At 31.7% G+C, this 17525-nt stretch overlaps 1 protein-coding gene across 10 annotated transcripts in view; it reads right to left on the bottom strand.

Moving 5' to 3' along the window:
• Nucleotides 1-17525, bottom strand: part of MAPK10 (mitogen-activated protein kinase 10) — a 165362-nt gene that overhangs the window by 43568 nt on the left and 104269 nt on the right. For all 10 annotated transcript variants that reach the window (XM_074276307.1, XM_074276308.1, XM_074276304.1 and 7 more), the window contains 4 exons: nucleotides 10933-11062; nucleotides 6043-6101; nucleotides 3092-3230; nucleotides 1899-2064 (listed from right to left, as the gene is read on the bottom strand). In XM_074276307.1, the coding sequence (XP_074132408.1) occupies nucleotides 1899-2064; nucleotides 3092-3230; nucleotides 6043-6101; nucleotides 10933-11062 (494 nt within the window). The remainder of the gene's footprint in view (nucleotides 1-1898; nucleotides 2065-3091; nucleotides 3231-6042; nucleotides 6102-10932; nucleotides 11063-17525) is intronic.

Here is a 17525-nt window from a genome sequence, read left to right as displayed (position 1 = left end):
TGACTGAAAGCTTCCATGTTTCCAAGGAGAGTAAAGGACCAGATGCTTGGACTTAGTAGGTCTGATACAATCAACTGTGAAATGAAATATGAATTTCTAAGTAACTCACAGAAGTGCTGAAAAGAGAAAGAGGAGAATGGGAAGATCTCATGTCAATGTTACAGCATGAGTCTGAAGAAAAGAAATGGAAGCGATGAATTTAAATTCTCAACTACACTTTCAATTCTCATTTTTCTTTTTAAAATTAGTCTCCTTTTAATCTAAAATTTTTATTTGCTAAGTTTGAGAAAATTCCCCCAACTAACCTTGCTCCCACCTGTGGTTTCTTTGTTAAATAATAAACACTTTTTTCACTTATAATTTAAAGAAAGGACTAGAATTCCGCTACTTTTGGTAAAAAATATCTTAGAATTCAGATTTTATTGACCTTAGTAACTGTTATTTTCAAGACTTTCCAAACAGCTCAACAATTTTTTCTCTTATGAACAAATACACAAAAATGCTCCCTGTATAGCACGCAGATTGTGTTTTTTCTAACAGGGGCAACAAATAATGTAGTCTTATGAAAAAGTTTGTCTGCACAACTAAATGAAAAGTCATTTTTAAAATAATAATAAAAATATGAGTGAAATGAAAACTTCATGAATATCTTCGTTAATAAATAAGGGAAGTAATTGTCCTTTTCTTAACTATTAGAATTTTTTTTAAAAAAGAAAGGAAATTAGCATTTATTAAGTGATTGCTATGTGCTAGTCATTGTGCTATGCACTTAACAAAAATTATCTCATTTTATCCTCATAGCAACTCTAAGAGGTAGGTACTATCATCCTCATTTTACAAGTGAAAAAAATTGAGGCAGACAGAATAAGTGACTCACACAAGGTCACACAGGTAAGAAGCATTTTAGTTCAAATATGAACTGTTCTTCCTAAGTTCTAGTCTCACTGTTCTATCCATTGCACCACCTTGCTGCCTCTAAAAAATGAAATAAAATTGTCTTTTAAAATAAGAATTATTATAAATAAATATTACAGCAGCTTTTTAGCTATGAGCTTATTTCAATATACTGACTTACTTTCAAATTTATCTGGTCAAAGTGATTTGGTAGAATACTACCTAATTGAAGTTATGTTTAATTAATTAACTTATTTCTCAGTTAATGAAGTTTTACTTGATGAATCCACGCTGGAAAATATTTTATAGGTGATAATTTTCATAAATATGGCATTTTTTAATTAATTAAATACATCTTGAGGAAAATAAATAGTATAACAGACATTCCATCTCAGTTTTAAAAGTTTAGTGCATTTTTCTAAGCAACTTAAGTCTTTAATTTCGCTGACAGGAGGATTTAATAATTAAAAATGACTTTCCATATGCTGAACAATTTATTCTATTGACTTATGGGAAAAGAAAGATGACATTCTTGCCAAAGATTTTGGAAATCTGTTTTTAATTCCTTATTGAATCACCCATCTGTGAAATGGTAAAAAAAAAAAAAATTGGATATAATTTTTTTCTCCTTCCTTCAGATTCTGAACTAAAGGACTGCAGTATTTTGTTTCTATGACAATCAAAAAAGCAATCTTTCTTTTCTCAGTATCTATGGTAAATGTATGATAACTAGAAACTACCTTTATAATTGTTAATAATCAGACTCTTATCTAGAATTTCCTTCTTATTTGATATCTTGTAGACACTCTATAAAAGATTACATTTCTGCAATCTTCTTAAAAAATATTTAATATGCCTAAGCAGAAATTTTGAAATAGCAAGCCAAATAATTCATTTTTTTAAAAGTTGTGAATGTAAATAAAAGAAGCCTCTTCCTTTTCATTCCTTAAAGGTAAGCTCTTTTCCTTGCCATGTTTTGATTTTTCCATGGAGGTCATCCCTACCATTCTCTTTGTAGCCCATTCCCAAGATGACTTCTGGTGCTCTGTAATATCGTGTCACCACATATGGAGTCATCATGAAGCTTGTGCCTGCAGTCCTGGCCAGTCCAAAGTCCAGAATTTTCAGTGTGCAGTCAGACTTCACCACAATGTTACTGGGCTTTAAATCCTGCCACAAGGAACAAATAAGAAGAAAAAAACAATACTCGGAAAATTATTTTCTTCTACCAAATTTGCATGGAAAGTTGATTACCTATATCTCTAGCATCTGGTTTAAGATAATATAAAAAACTGAAATGAAATAAAATATATGATTCTTTTTTTGTTTGTGCAAAAATGTTTTAATATAATCAAAATTATCCATTTTGCATATTGTGCTCTCTATTTCTTGCTTAGCCATAAATTTTAACCTTCTCCAAAGATCTGTCAGGTACACTATTCCTGGTTCTACTAATTTACTTACGATATCAACCTTTATGTTTAAATCACGTACTCTTTTGAGTTTATCTTAGTATACAATGTAAGAAGTTGGTAAATATCTAGTTTCCGCCATACTATTATGATTATTAGCTAATCTAATAACTAATAATAATCCAATACACTAGTTATTAAAACTAATTTTAAAAATTTATTCCTTTTATTTAAAAAGATGCTTTCAGGAACATCTTTAAATCCTAAAAAAAAAAATTCACTGTTATTTCTGTATTTTTTTTTTAATTTGAGCTCCTCCTGGGGAAAAAAATTGCTAATATCTTATCTAATTTATCATCATCCTTTACATTTCTCCATATAGTCACAGGGTTACACATGACAGCTTCTATTTTCAATCCAGTGTGGTGAGATGAGCAAATGAGGGCAACTCACTTCATTCTATGAGAAATGGACTATCTCATTTCCATAGCATCTATAAGCTCTGTCAGTCAAATAGATGGGAAGAAAGAGGCTGCTTCTGAAACTTACTCCAAAAATTGACTTTCAATGAGATGATGAACAAAAATATATAAACTCTGATATAATCACTATTTTTTGTTTCCCCTTGTAAACATGGAAAAGAGTGCATGCTGCTAACTCCCAACTTTACTAATGCTAAAAACAAAACAAAATCTTAATTATTATTTGTTCCTTTCCCAAACATTATATCCATTCCTTGTCATTCAGAAGTGATTCATTCAATTTTAATAATTATGGGTTCTTACCCTGTGGATGATCCCAGCAGAGTGAAGGTGCTTGATGCCACATAACATTTGGTATAGGAGGTAAGACATGCGCTCATGATCCAGTTCCATTTGAATTACCTGACACAAGTTTGCATCCATCAATTCCATCACAAGGTAACTAAAAAGTAAATCCTCGATGTTATGACCAGATTATGATAGTCATCAATTTTAAAAATATAATTTAAATAAACAAATTAATTATGATAGAATCTTTTCTGACATCACTGCTCATTTGAACTTTACATTTCTGCTAATTAGCAAATGAAACCATTAAAAACTATTTCTAAGAATGAAAATGTAATAACCACCAGTACCACAAACCTAGTTCTATCAAGAGAAGCATCATTTTAGTTAATTCTGAATTCATCTCCTTGCTATCTATGACTTTACACATACACACACACACTCACATGGACAGGCAAACTCTATTATCATGAAGAAAGCAGCTAAAGACTTTTTTTTCTAGTCCAAATCTAGTCCAAATATGTGAAGATTCTCTTTCTTTTTCTTTCTTTCTTTTTCGTCTCTTGAAATCATTAGCTTCTATTTAGTCCATTTTAATTTTCAGGGATTTTTCCCCCCATTTAGTCAGGTTTTATTCTTCTTGTGACAAGTTGTTAATTTTTGTTCCAAATCTTTCTTCCATAGTTCTCATTTCTTTTTCTTCCCCCTACCTCTATTAGGCTTCTTATTTGGTATCTAAAATAATTTTAACACTTAAAAAAATCTTACTTCATCTCTCATAGGAATTATGGGTTGATTTCTATCCAAGCTATGTTTTTCTTTGAGTCTTTGCTTGGAGGAAGCATCCTTATTACCACAGTGGCTTTTTATGATGGGATTCTTTTTTTGTTTGCTCATTCTTTCAGCCTACTTCCTGATTTCTTACATATGTTAGGTTTGGGTTATTTGAGCCCAAATTGCATAATGAATAACAGAGCTGCCAATTGGCACCTGCACAAGGGTCAGCTCTGCCTTATTTTCATTCCTTCCTCTTGCTTTTTTTCCCCTTTTTTATGAAGCTTAAAGTTCTGAGCTCAAAGCTAAGAAACAGAAGGCAGAGGACACTGAAAAATGTTACAAAATTACTTGAAAAACTTTTTATTTCTTGATCATTAATCTTTTATGAATGAAATTTATATTAAGAGTATCATAATAATTTCTAAGATGAAATTATGTTATTAATTTCTGAAATAGGAATACAAAGAAAAGATAGTAGCTCATTTGGGAACTCCATATGAATTTAGAAGCTAAGCAGAGAAGATATATATCAGTTCCAGGGGAGCCATTCTTAGATGTACATGAATCAACAGAAATGACACATCTCCCCCACACTATCCCATTAACAAGAGTAGTTCTTCCAAACATTTTCATCCTTCTTCAAGCCTCCCACAGCTACCCTTTCCCTCCCCCATGTTCTAAGCTAAGTGTCTTGCCACATATTTCACTGAAAAAAAAACTGAGACCATTCACCAAGAACTTGTTCCCCCTTAACTCTCATTACCCATATGCCTTCTGCCATCATGTCCTCATTTCTGCCTACTGGCTTCCTAGACTTTCTTCAAGTCTTCACATCCCACCTCCTACACGTAGGTATTTTCTGGTTCATTTTTATGTGAGATCTTCCCTCTGGTGATTATCCCCAATTTGTCATATATGTATTTTCTTCATAATTATCTTCCCCATTGGACTGTGAGCTCCTTGAAATCAGGATCTGTATTTTTGCTTTTTAGCATAATATCTGACACATAATAGATGCTTAATAAATATTTATTAACTAACTGGAGATTCTACAACATACTAAATACAGTGGAAATGTTTGAAGAAATCATCAGAAGACATCTATGACCTTATAGTATCAGAAACACTATCACCCCTCTGAAGCAAGTGTCCTGGCCAACCATGTTCTCTATTTGTGTGAATCTCAACAAATTCACTGTGACCACTTATGTTCCCTTCACATGTGCCCTTTCATGAATGTACCCTGAGTATCCCCACTCTTGCATTGTTAATGAATGTATTTTGGGAAGAATGTGCCCCAAGTTTATGAAAGAAAGATTTTCTTTCTGTTGTTTTATTAAGTGCCTTTATTTTAAATTAATTTTATCTTCTGGATGATTGATAACACTAGACATGTTGATGGGTCGTCGTTAGGTTTATGAGGTGATTCTGAACCTCAGAAAAATCTTTAATTTGTGGTAGCTTGCCTAAGGCATACACATACCAGTTAGAGATGTGCTAGAATTATTTGATTTCTTTTTCCTCACCCTTCCTAAATATCTAAGTAGAATATTAAAACCAAAGATTACTATAAAGTAGAAAAATCTCTTTGAGAAATTTCTTTTACAAAGAATTGGCAGATTTCTTAGTGCAAAACATAATAATTTTTAAATTTATTTCCTTATAATAATCATGCCTTACTTTTATGTAGTACTTTAGAGCTTTCAAAAATATATTTAGCTACATTATTTCAATAATTCCTTCAGATAAATAGATCAGGTATAATTTCCCCCATTTTATAAATAAAGAAACTGAGGATCAAGTGATTTAGTTAAGACCAAATGTAGAATGTTGTGGGTCTTAGAGCTGGGAGAAAATTTATCAATCACTTCTTTTAAACAGGTGACAACTGTGTTTAGAATTTGTATTTCCTGATGTTTACGTACTTCAGTATTCTTTGCCTACCCAAAAATAGAACATGGTTTTCAAAAGTGTTCTCCAAACACACATAGAAAAGTAGAATCATATGATACTCATATTGTATTCTCTTTCATTCAAACCAAACACATAAATCCTTAATCTTTTTTGTCTTCAAAATTTAATCTAGAAAGAAGAGTATCTACTAACTGATAATCATTGTCTTTCCCTCATCATTAAGTCCTCTATTTTCTATCATGTCTTGAACTTAATAATTACTCCCTTTTACTTACACATCTTGAAATTCTTCCAGTGATTTCTGTGGTGTGAAGACATTTAATAAACTGATAATCTGAAAAAGAAAGAGGCAAGACACTAACCTTTGAAATCTATTCAAGAATTTTGGTTCCAAACTTTTTTTATATGCACTCCACACTATTATTCCAAAATCAGAATATATATTTGGGGGGAAAAAAAGAATTTACTTGAAAAAGGAAGTTAACCTGTCCTCCAAAGGAAGTATTTCAAAATTTATCTACATGACCACCACATATTCTAAGTCCTAGAATACTCAGTAATAGCACAAATATGAAATGGCACAAATTCTTCCTTGGAGTCAGGACCTTGGAAGACCAAAATATATATATATAAAGGAATAAGAGAACAGAAATAAGTTCTCTGTGGATTTTTGAATATACTACATTTCTCCTTTTAAAAAAAAATATTGATTTACTTACAGGGAACTGGGGTTAAGTGACTTGCCCAGGGTCACTCAGCTAGTAAGTATTAAATGAATGAGGCCATAATTGAACTCAAGTCCTCCTAACTCCAGGACTGGTGCTCTATCCATTGTACCATATAGTTGCCCTAGGCTTTTCCTTTAAAAGAACCACACAGTGCCCTAGTTAAAAGGATTATATAGAGAATAATATGCTTTCCCTCTTCATACGATACCACTCTTAAAAGCTAATGTGAAGTTTGTGTTATAGAGATGTAAATAATATATATCTGGTAATTGCTTCTCTTCTTGGCTAATTTCAATAATTAAAATGAAATATTTATCAAAATGTGTTTAAAAGTTTGAGGCCAATTTTATTTTCTTCTTTATTTTTGTTTTTTTTTTTTATTTCTTTCACTAACTTAGTTTTAAGTAATTTTCCTAGTATATAATGCATTGATAAACGTTATATATGGAAAGGTAATTTAAGAAGTGTGACCCCATGCATCAGAGAACATTATAGATAGATAGATAGATAGATAGATAGATAGATAGATAGATAGATAGATAGATATAGATATAGATATAGATATAGATAGATAGATATCTATATCTGACTCAAAAATATTTTCTAGGACCAAGAGCACCAAAATTTATGAGTTATCTCCATATTTACATGTGTGACTCATTATCATGTACCTTGAGTCCATTCTTCCCATGAATCTATGTTTGCATGTAGGATAACGTGCTATAGATTCTTAGAGAAATACCAAGTATTCTCTATATACCTTCCCAGTAAATGTTTCCTAAAATCTAATTTAATCTGGTTGATATATTATTAATGTGGAGCATATCATTGAGAAATCAGTATATATGTTATTAGAAAACAAGCATCCTCAATGTTACCCAAAAAATCTTGAAAATGAGAGAGCCACCATTAGAGATACTTGCTAGCACAAGTTTCAAGAGTAGCCAAGAAGAGACGCTACATATACTTTAGGAAATAAACTGTATTTAAAATAAAATCATAAAATCTATTGTTGTCATACAATTTTGGGGGAATTTCCCACCAAATGACTCATTGAACAAGAGATAGGATACCCAGCTTCTGCATGCTTATTTTAGGAAAAGCTTGAAGTTCATACTAGACAAAATAAAGATCAGAAAATTCAATGAGATACATACCCTTGGATCTAACAATACCACTATGAGGCATGAATCCCAAAGAAAATTTTTTTAAAAGGAAAAGGACCTAGATGTACAAAAATATTTATAACAACTCTTTTTTATTCTTTTCTTTTTAATAATTGTCTTTTATTTTCAAAATACATGCAGAGTTTTCAACAGTCACCCCTACAGAACCTTGTGTTCCAAGGTTTTCTCCCTGCCTTACCCCCACTCCCATCCACTAGACAACAAGTAATCTACTATGTTAAACATGTTAAAGCAATTCTATACCTATTTCCACATTTATCATACTATACAAGAAAAATCAGATCAAAAAAGGAAAAAGATGAAAAAGAAAGGGAAAAAAGCAAGCAAACAACAACTATTTTTGAATGCATATGGCTTCTTTTTCAAAGCAAAGAACTGGAAATTGAGGAGATACCCATCAACAGGGAAAAGGCTAAATAAATTGTGGTGTGTGACTATGATGGAATACTATTGTTCTATAAGAAATAAGGAGGATGCTGAGTGAAATGAGCAGAACCAGAAGATCACCATACACTTCAACAACGATACTGTATAAAGATATATTCTGATGGACATGGATATCTTCAACATAAAGAAGATCCAACTCACTTCCAGTTGATCAATGATGGACAGAAACAACTACACCCAGAGAAGGAACACTGGGAAGTGAATGTACATTGTTAGCACTACTGTCTATCTACCCAGATTACTTATACCTTCGGAATCCAATTCTTACCGTGCAACAAGAAAATGGGATTTACACACATATATTGTATCTAAGTTATACTGTAACACATTTAATATGTATGGGATTGCCTGTCATCTAGGGGAGGGAGTAGAGCGAGGGAGGGAAAAATTTGGAAAAATGAATAAAAGGGATAATGTTATAAAAAATTACTCATGCATATGTACTGTCCAAAAAAAATTATAATTATAAAATTAATTTTTAAAATTAAAAAAAAATAAATAAGGAGGAAGAGGCTCTCAAAAAAAAAACTTCTAAAATTCTCCATGAGCTCATTAAAGTGAAACATAACTATGTACAAAATAATAGCAATGCTGTGGGATGATCACCTGTGAATGAGTTTGTTATTTTCAACAATAAAATGATCTAACACTATTCTGAGGATGATGAAAAATGCTACCTATAATTAGAGAAAGAACTGATTGTGTCTGAATACAGACTGAAGCAACATTTTTCTAACTTTATTTTTCTTGAGGTTTTTGTGGGGAGGAAGGGCTAAAATCTATATGTTTTTTCCAATATATTCTATATATATTCAATATTATACATATATGTATATATATATAGAGAGAGAGAGATAGACAGAGAGACAGAGAGAGACAGAAAAAGAGAGAGAGAAAGAGAGAGAAAGAGAGAGAGAGAAGGGAGAGAGAAAGAGAGATGGCCTCATTCCACTCCAGGAAAGCATAAAAGATCATCCAAAATCCTGAGGGCAATAGAAGAGGCTAACAATAAGGGCAATGATGTTTCAGGTTAGCCTCCCAATGTTGAGAGTTATAGTCTAGGGAAATATATATAGCATGTAAGGCTCTGTGTCTGGTGTCAGCAAGAATTAAAGACTTCTACAAGAAAGTCCCAAGGTTCTTGGAAAGTCACACTTGAAGCCATAGAGAGTAATAGTAGGCAATGCCTGGTACTGTACTACTACTCTCAAATCAAGGGCTCTACGCTCTTAGATATTCTCTGCTGAAACACCAGAAAATGCTTTGAGGATTCATCATTCTGAACCTCAAAACTTGAGGGAGACTCAATCCCAAGGAAGTAGACATGATAACTTGACCTGGAAAGTCAAAGCCAGCTGAAGGAGAGAAGCCACTCCATCCAAAAGTAAATCTGGAATAGATTCTGGTCCTGGCATAAAATCCAATTGAGGAATTAAAGTTTTGACATAAATAAATTAACTATTTTTGCAAAGCTAGAAATTCCCCCAAAATAAATGAGTAATCCATAAAAACTATAAGCAAAAACTAAAAGGAACAAAGAATTTTCCACAAGAACTTAATGAATACCTAGGAGTAAAAAAGAAATTTTTAAAAATTAAATGAAAGTTCTGGATTAAAGAAGGAGAATAAATAATTTGGAAGGGAAAGCAGTAAATTTTAACCAAGAATAAACTCCATGAAAAGGAAAATAGACCAGGCAGAAATTAATTACTACATGGAAAGAAAGCTCACCTCAAAAAGAACAGAACATTCTTTGTTTTAATTAAAATTAAATTAAAAGATTGAAAAATAGAAGAAAATACAAGATAGCTGATATTTTTTCTAAAAAATTACAAAACAAGTTAAGAAGGAAAAATTTAAGAATGAGGGATCTTCAATAAAATCAACAATCAATGAAAAAATGGTTTAAATCAATCAAAAAATGTGATCACTATATTGCAAGAAGTCATAAATGAAAATTACTCAGATATTTCAGAACTAGAGAGTAAAATAATCACCTCATAAGAAGAATCCCAACCCCAAAATTCTAGGAATGTCATCACCAAAATTTGTAATTATCATATTAAAGCAAAAAAAAAAAAAACCCTTCAGGCATCCAGAAAGAAATTTGAGTACCATTTTTTTATACTATCTATCACTGTGAATTGCATATAGATGAAAAGTTTTTTCAAATATTTCAAAAGCTATATAAAGTAATGAATGATCCCCAGTATTCTTATTATTAGAAAAATAAAAGATGCTCTCAATATGCTATTGTCATAGCAATCTGGAGTATGTAGAATTGGACAATAGTCTTATGACATGGTAGCAACTTACTTGGTGATTATAAAAAATATAGCATTTCTTAACCTATTTTTAATGGCCAATATACTACAATATTATGTAGTGTATTATTGTATTAAAATAAAAAAACCTTCTAAAGCGGAAGGTATACATTAAAAATAAGAAGCCAGCAGATGGGGCTAGAACTAATAAAGAAATGTCATAGTTTCTGTTGATAAAACTATTATTATAAATAAATATTCTATGACTTTGATGTAATAGGAAAAAGTAATCAAAGAAGGCTAATTTTATTCAAAGGGAACATCTTTGGGATTAATCATTCAATACTACATAGTTTTTAAAGAACTTTAATACAAAAAAACAATCATGAGGGCAAACTAAATATACATAATAGCAAAAGTGATCTTTAAAGTATGGGAGCCATAGAATAAGATAATTTCCCATAGTCGGGTACGTAATTTTCCTCCTATTTAATAAACAAATTTTCCAACCCAAAAAGCAAAAGGAAAAAAACACTCACATTTTTATGATTCACACACTTCATGAGGACCAGCTCCCTGTAAGCTCGTTTCGCATGTGTTTGGTTCTGAAATGGTCTGCTGAGCTTCTTAATGGCCACATTTCTGTCAAGGACAGCATCATATGCAGCACTGCAGCAATCACAAGCAAAACATGAAATGCAAAATTAATGACAAAGAAAATTGTAGAAATTCAGCTCTTAAATAATACATAAGGTAAATGAGTAGACTTCAATGTATTATCCCTAAGAAGACATACAAAACATAATCCAGAGAAATTTGCAAGAAATATTTGCACTAATAGAGGGATATGCATGAAGAAAGACATTCATACTGTGTATATTCAATTACAATTTAATTGTTTCTTTCTAAATTCAAAAATTTCTCCTTTTGCACCTATTTTAGCTTTATTTGCTGTTTTTCTCTTTTTAAAAATTGAATGTTGTTCAGTTGTTTTCCAGTAATATCCAACTCTTCATGACAGAGATACTGGAGTGGGAAATTGAAGCAGGCAGAATTAAGTGATTTGCCCAAGATCACAGAGTTAGTAAATGTCTAAGGCTAAATGAGTCTTTATGATTCCAGGTCCAGGACTCTATCCACTGTGCCACCTGGTTGCACCAAAAATTTAATACTGAGGCCATTAATATTTTCTTTTTCTATTGTACTAATGGATTTCTTTAAGGGACACAATTTTTCCTCTAAGGATGTTGTCTCATTGTTATGATTATTTGTAAGATTGTTCTTTGACTAATTCTTTAAAATTTCATTCACACAGACACAAACCATACCCTTTCATTAGACCCCAGTGGCATCTTATTACCTGCAACATTAAATATAAAATTCTGTTTGGCTTTTAAAACCCTTCATAATTAGGTCTCTTCCTTTCTTTCCAGGAATCTTCTACCTTATTCCCCTTCAAATAAACTTCAATCCAGTGACACAGGCCTTCTTGCTATTATGCATACATTAACTTCATTTCCCAACTCCTGACATTTTCCTTGCATGTTTCCCATGCATGAGACTTCATCCTCATCTTCACTTTCTGGATTCCCTGACTTCCTGCAAATGTCAGCTCAACTCCCACTAGCTGCAAAAAAGCCTTTTATGGTCCTCCTTAATCAAAATACTTTCTCTCAAAGAATATCTCCCAACCCCCAAGGAAATCATAAAGGAGAGAAAAGGACCCACATGTGCAAAAATGTTTGTAGCAGCTCTTTTTGTGGTAACAAAGACTGTTATTCAATTGGGGAATGGTTGAATAAGCTGTCGTATATGAAGGTAATGGAATATTGTTGTTCTATAAAAAATGATGAAGAAACAAGCTGATTTTAGAAAGGCCTGGAAAGATTTACACAAACTGATCTTGATTGAAACAAGCAGAATCAGGAATACATTTTACACAATAATGGCAAGAATGTGTGATGATCTACTGTGAAAAACTTGGTTCTTCTCAGTGGTTCAGTGATCCAAAGCAATCCCAATAGTCTTTGAACAGAAAATGTCATCTGCATCCAGAAAAAGAATTAAGGAGACTGAATGTAAATCAATACATGCTATGTTCATTTCTTTTTTCTGTTTTTTAAAATCTCTTCCACAGTTTTTCTTTTACTCTGATTTTTCTCTCACTACATAATTCATAAAGCAATGTGCATTGACAATAAATAAATAAATAAATGAAACAAGAGAGTATCAAATAGGCATATTAAAAAACATCTCCAATTAATCCCATCTATAACCTATTTCTATATACTTGTTTATTTGTTGTCTCCCTCAAAAGACTATGAGCTCATTGAGAGGAAAAGCTATTTTTATTTTTTGTATTTCTTTATATCTTTAGCACTTAGCACAGAGCCTAGTACATAAGTGCTTAAAAAATACTTGTTGACTTGGCTTATTATTAAATCTACATTTAGTTCTCTGTCTTCTGATAGTGTTTCCTTGCACTGATTATTATTTTATCGTGTTATGTATGGTCTATAACAGATGTGATTTAGCACTCATACTATTAAACATTAATTAGTAATTTTTCTGTGCTCAAATGCATGGTGTGGATGTGTATAGACTCATGCATATTTTTACAATTCCAGGTGGTTATTAAGTATGTATATCCTTTTGTAGTCGCATTTAGAAGATACAATTAATCTTAGTGCTCTAAATTTTTCAAGAGTTTGTTCAAGTCCCTATTTTTCCATTTGTTTATTTTTCAGCTCTAAGAAAGAAACATTAAAATATCTTACTATTTTTGTGTCTAGATGTTGTAGTTTTGCAGATTTATTATGATCAAGAATATAAGAATAGTTCAAAGTTTAAAAAATTAGCACAATAATTAACATAATAAAAAGAAAATATTTAAAATTACATAATGGTATGAATAAATATGGGTGAAAAGTCTTTGGAAAAAAGTAAAATAATCACTTTTGAAAAAGAAGTCTGAAAAATATAGACATATAGGAAACTTTCTAACAAATTTACCTAAAAACCAAAATCTAGCATTATACATAATGCGAAAACACTAGAAACTTCCCCAATAAATAAAGGAGTGAATCAAGACTATATCCTTTCCCTATCTCCCCATTATCTTCCCTATTCATAAAAATGGTAGCAATAACAATAAGATAAGAAAGAGAAATGAAAGAAATAAAGGATGAGAAACAGTATGGTTTAACAGACAGGGTTGCTAGACAAAGTCAGGAAGACCTGATTTTTAATTCTTTCTCAGACAGATGTAATCTTAAGCAAGTCAAAATCCTACTGTGCATTCGCCTCAATTTTATCATCTGTAGAATGACAGAGTTGGACTCAAAGGTATTTAAGGTCCCTGGTAGCTATAGTCCATATGATACTATGATGGGCAAGGAAAAGACAAAATTGTCCCTATTTGCTGATAACAAGATGGTTTACTTAGAAAAGCTTAACAAAGCAGGAAAGAAACTGAGACAGTTAATAACTTCAATAAAGTTTCACAAACCCACAAAAATCAACATTTCTAAATAGTTATTAAAACAAATCAGGAGGCAAAACACAACGGGAAGTGCAATACAAAATAACCAGTAACTCCATAAAAATATCTCAGTGTAGCACAATACAAAATATCTGAATAAATAGAATAAACACTTCTTTAAGAAATAAACAATAACAGTTTTTGAAATGAATAGCCAATGTTTATGGCTTTATTGTGAAAATATAATAAAAATGATGATTCTTTGAAATTAATTTGTAATGTACTATGCCAATGAAACTGCCAGAAGGATTTATTAAAGAACTAGAAAAAAATTGTTATTATTTTGGGGAACCAAAAATCTAAACTAAAAAAGGGAAATAATTTAAAAAGTTAGAAATGAAGTCTTTTCAAAGTCTTAAAATAAGCAAAAACTCAGTAATCATGTAAACCATTTGGTAGTGATTAAAAAATGTAAAAGTGAAACAGAGTAGTCAAAGAACAATTAGACATTGACCTAAATGATCCAGTATTTGATAAACCTTAAACCAATATGCTGCCTAGAAAATAATATCCTCTGACAAAAATTTCTCATAAAATAGTTCAAAAGTATTATCATTCCAATTTTGTTCTATTTTATTGATAAAAAAAAGTCTTTATCTTTCCCCTCTTCCCATTGGTAAGAAAAAAGAAAACTAAATTTGTTTCCAACAAGCAGACATAATCAAGCAAAAGAAATTCCCATGTTGGTCATATCTAAGAATATATATTTCATTCTGCTTATTTACTCTATCATTTTTTCTATTAGGAGATGGCAAACATACTTCATTATTGATTTCTGAAATTGTGGTTGGACCATTGCGTTGATTTGAGTTCTTGAATCTTTTTAAGTCTTTTTTCTTTACAATATTGCTATAATGATAAAAATTGTTTTCCTGATTCTATATCATTTTGTAAGAATCTTCCCAGATTTCTTTAAAACCATCCCCTTCATTTTTAATACCACAATAGTATTCCTTAATATTCATATATTCCCAAATTTATGAGTGCTCCCTTACTTTTCCAGTTATTTGTCAACATTCATAAAAATTCACATAAACATTTTTGTACTTATGGATTCTTTTGTTCTTTCTTTGTTCTCTTTGATTTTAGGCTATATAGTGCTATTGTTTGGTCAGAGAATATACAGTTTAGTAACTTTGGAGGCATAGTTCAAAATAATTTTCTTCCATCATTCTCTTTTCTTTTCCTAATTTTTCTTATATTATTTTGAAAATCGTGTTATTATTAAAGCTTTTTATTTTCAGAACATATGCATAGATAATTTTCAGCATTCAGTCTTGCAAAACCTTGTGTTCCAAACTTTTTCCCTTCCTTCCTCCCATCTCCTCCCCTAGACAGATATTGTTCTATACATATTTCTATAATTACCATGCTGCAAAAAAATCAAGAAGGAAAAAATGAGAAAGAAAACAAAATACAAACAAACAACAAAAAAGTGAAAATACTATGTTGTGGGGACTACTCAGTCCCTACAGTCCTCTCTCTCAGTGTATGTGACTCTCTCCATCAAAAGATAATTGGAATTAGCCTGAATCATCTCATTGTTGAAAAAAGCGATGTCCATCAGAATTAATCATCGTATAATCTTGTTGCTGTGAAAAATGGTCTCCTGGTTCTGCTCATTTCACTTAACACCAGTTCATGTAAGTCTTTCTGAAATCATCCTATTGATTATTTCTTATAGAACAATAATATTTTGTAATATTCATATACCATAACTTATTCCTCCATTCTCCAGCTGATGGGCATCCACTCAGTTTCCAGTTTCTTGCCACTACAAAAGGGCTGCCACAAACATCTTTACATATATTAGTCCCTTTCCTTCTTTTATGATCTCTTTGGAATACAAGGTCAGTTGAGACACTGCTGGATCAAAAAGTTTGCACAGATGCCTTTTGAGCATAATTCCAAATTTCTCTCCAGAATGGTTGTATCATTTCACAACTCCACCAACAATATACCAGTGTCCCAGTTCTCCCACACCCCCTCCAATTTATTTATCATTATCTTTTCCTGTCGTCTTAGCCAATCTGAGAGGTGTGTAGTGTAACTCAGAGTTGTCTTTATTTTCATTTCTCTGATCACTAGTGACTTAGCACATCAAAAAATCTTTTTTTAAGCTCTTTAGGGAATTCTTATCTGGCTTGTGTCAGATTCACATGCTTTTCCTTTGAGCCTTTGCTTGTATCTTTTTTGACATATGTTATCCTCTTCTGAGTTTGTATATTTATCTTCTCTTTCATCATAATAGATTTTTAGAGTCAGGTCCTTTTATTGTTCTTGTTTATTCATTTTTTTGAAACATTTTATTGACTATGAACTTTATTTTAAAGTGGGCTTGGTTCCCAAGATAGGGACAGGATTATATACTGCTGTCTTGAATATATGAAAAGCGGCAATAGGAATAATGTATCTGAGTGTGCCAATGTTGTTTTAATATAATAACTGGCACACAACAAGGATAAACCTGGCCATATGTATCTGATTATTTTCACTTGGGGGAATGGAATTAAAAAAAAAAATTTTTTTTTAGTTCTTCCCATAATTCTTTTTGGACTTGTGTCAAATTTACATTTTCTTTTGAGCTTTTGCCTATAGATATTTTCAAATCATTATCTTCTCAGTTTGTGTTACCATAAAAGATCTTTATGGTCAGCTTCTTTTTTTGTTGTTGATTACTTATATTTCCAACCTATTTCTTGACTTTGACCTTTATGACAGTGTTGGACTCTGCTCAGTGCTAACACAAGGATCTCCTAGAATTTCTTTCACCTGTTTCATCCCTTTACTATCCCTAAGTATACCATTGCTGCTGGTTTCCATCATTGTTCCTACTGCTGCATCTATATTGCACCATACTTCTGGATGACCCCACATTCTCCTAAGCTGATATCAGCTAGAAAATTACTTACTGTGACTTGATTTCTTTTCCTATTCAAAATTTGATTTCATATACTTTTTAAAAGTTGTTTAGAAGGTGGGTTTGGGAAAATTCAGCAGAGTGTTTACTTGGCAAGAACTGCTATCTTGTCTTCCCTTCCTCCCCACTCCCCATACTCCCATTTCTTAGTCAAAGGATCATATATTTAGAGACAAAAGACACCATAAGAACTTACAGACACACACTTGCACAAACACACACATACCCATCTTTCACTCCTCTTTTACAAATCAAGAAATTAAAGCTCTGAAAAGTTGAACCACCCAAACTACACTAGTGACAGGATATGCACTGAAATCCTAGTTCTCTCTCTCTCTCTGATTCCAAATTCAGTGTTTGGTTTTTTTTTCCCCCCTGGCTATTAGGTTATCTTTTTAAGGTTACAATATATGGGTACATTTTCAAGTTCCTTTCTCTTTTCAGTATGATCATTTTTCATGGGTTCACACCAAGCATTTAACCTCTGTTTTGCTCATTTTTTATCTCATCTATAAAATGAGGATAATAAAAGCATCTAATTCCCTACATTGTGGAAAGGATAAAGAGAGACTGTATTTGTTAAATATTATTTTGTATAGTTACATATCTACAATGCTGCCAAGTTCTGGACTGCATAGGAGTGATTTTGCTCATATAGACTATTTTTTAGG

This window comes from Sminthopsis crassicaudata, chromosome 6, assembly GCF_048593235.1.
Source record: "Sminthopsis crassicaudata isolate SCR6 chromosome 6, ASM4859323v1, whole genome shotgun sequence".
Lineage (NCBI taxonomy): Eukaryota > Metazoa > Chordata > Mammalia > Dasyuromorphia > Dasyuridae > Sminthopsis > Sminthopsis crassicaudata.
This window is presented reverse-complemented; position numbering and strand designations above follow the sequence as displayed.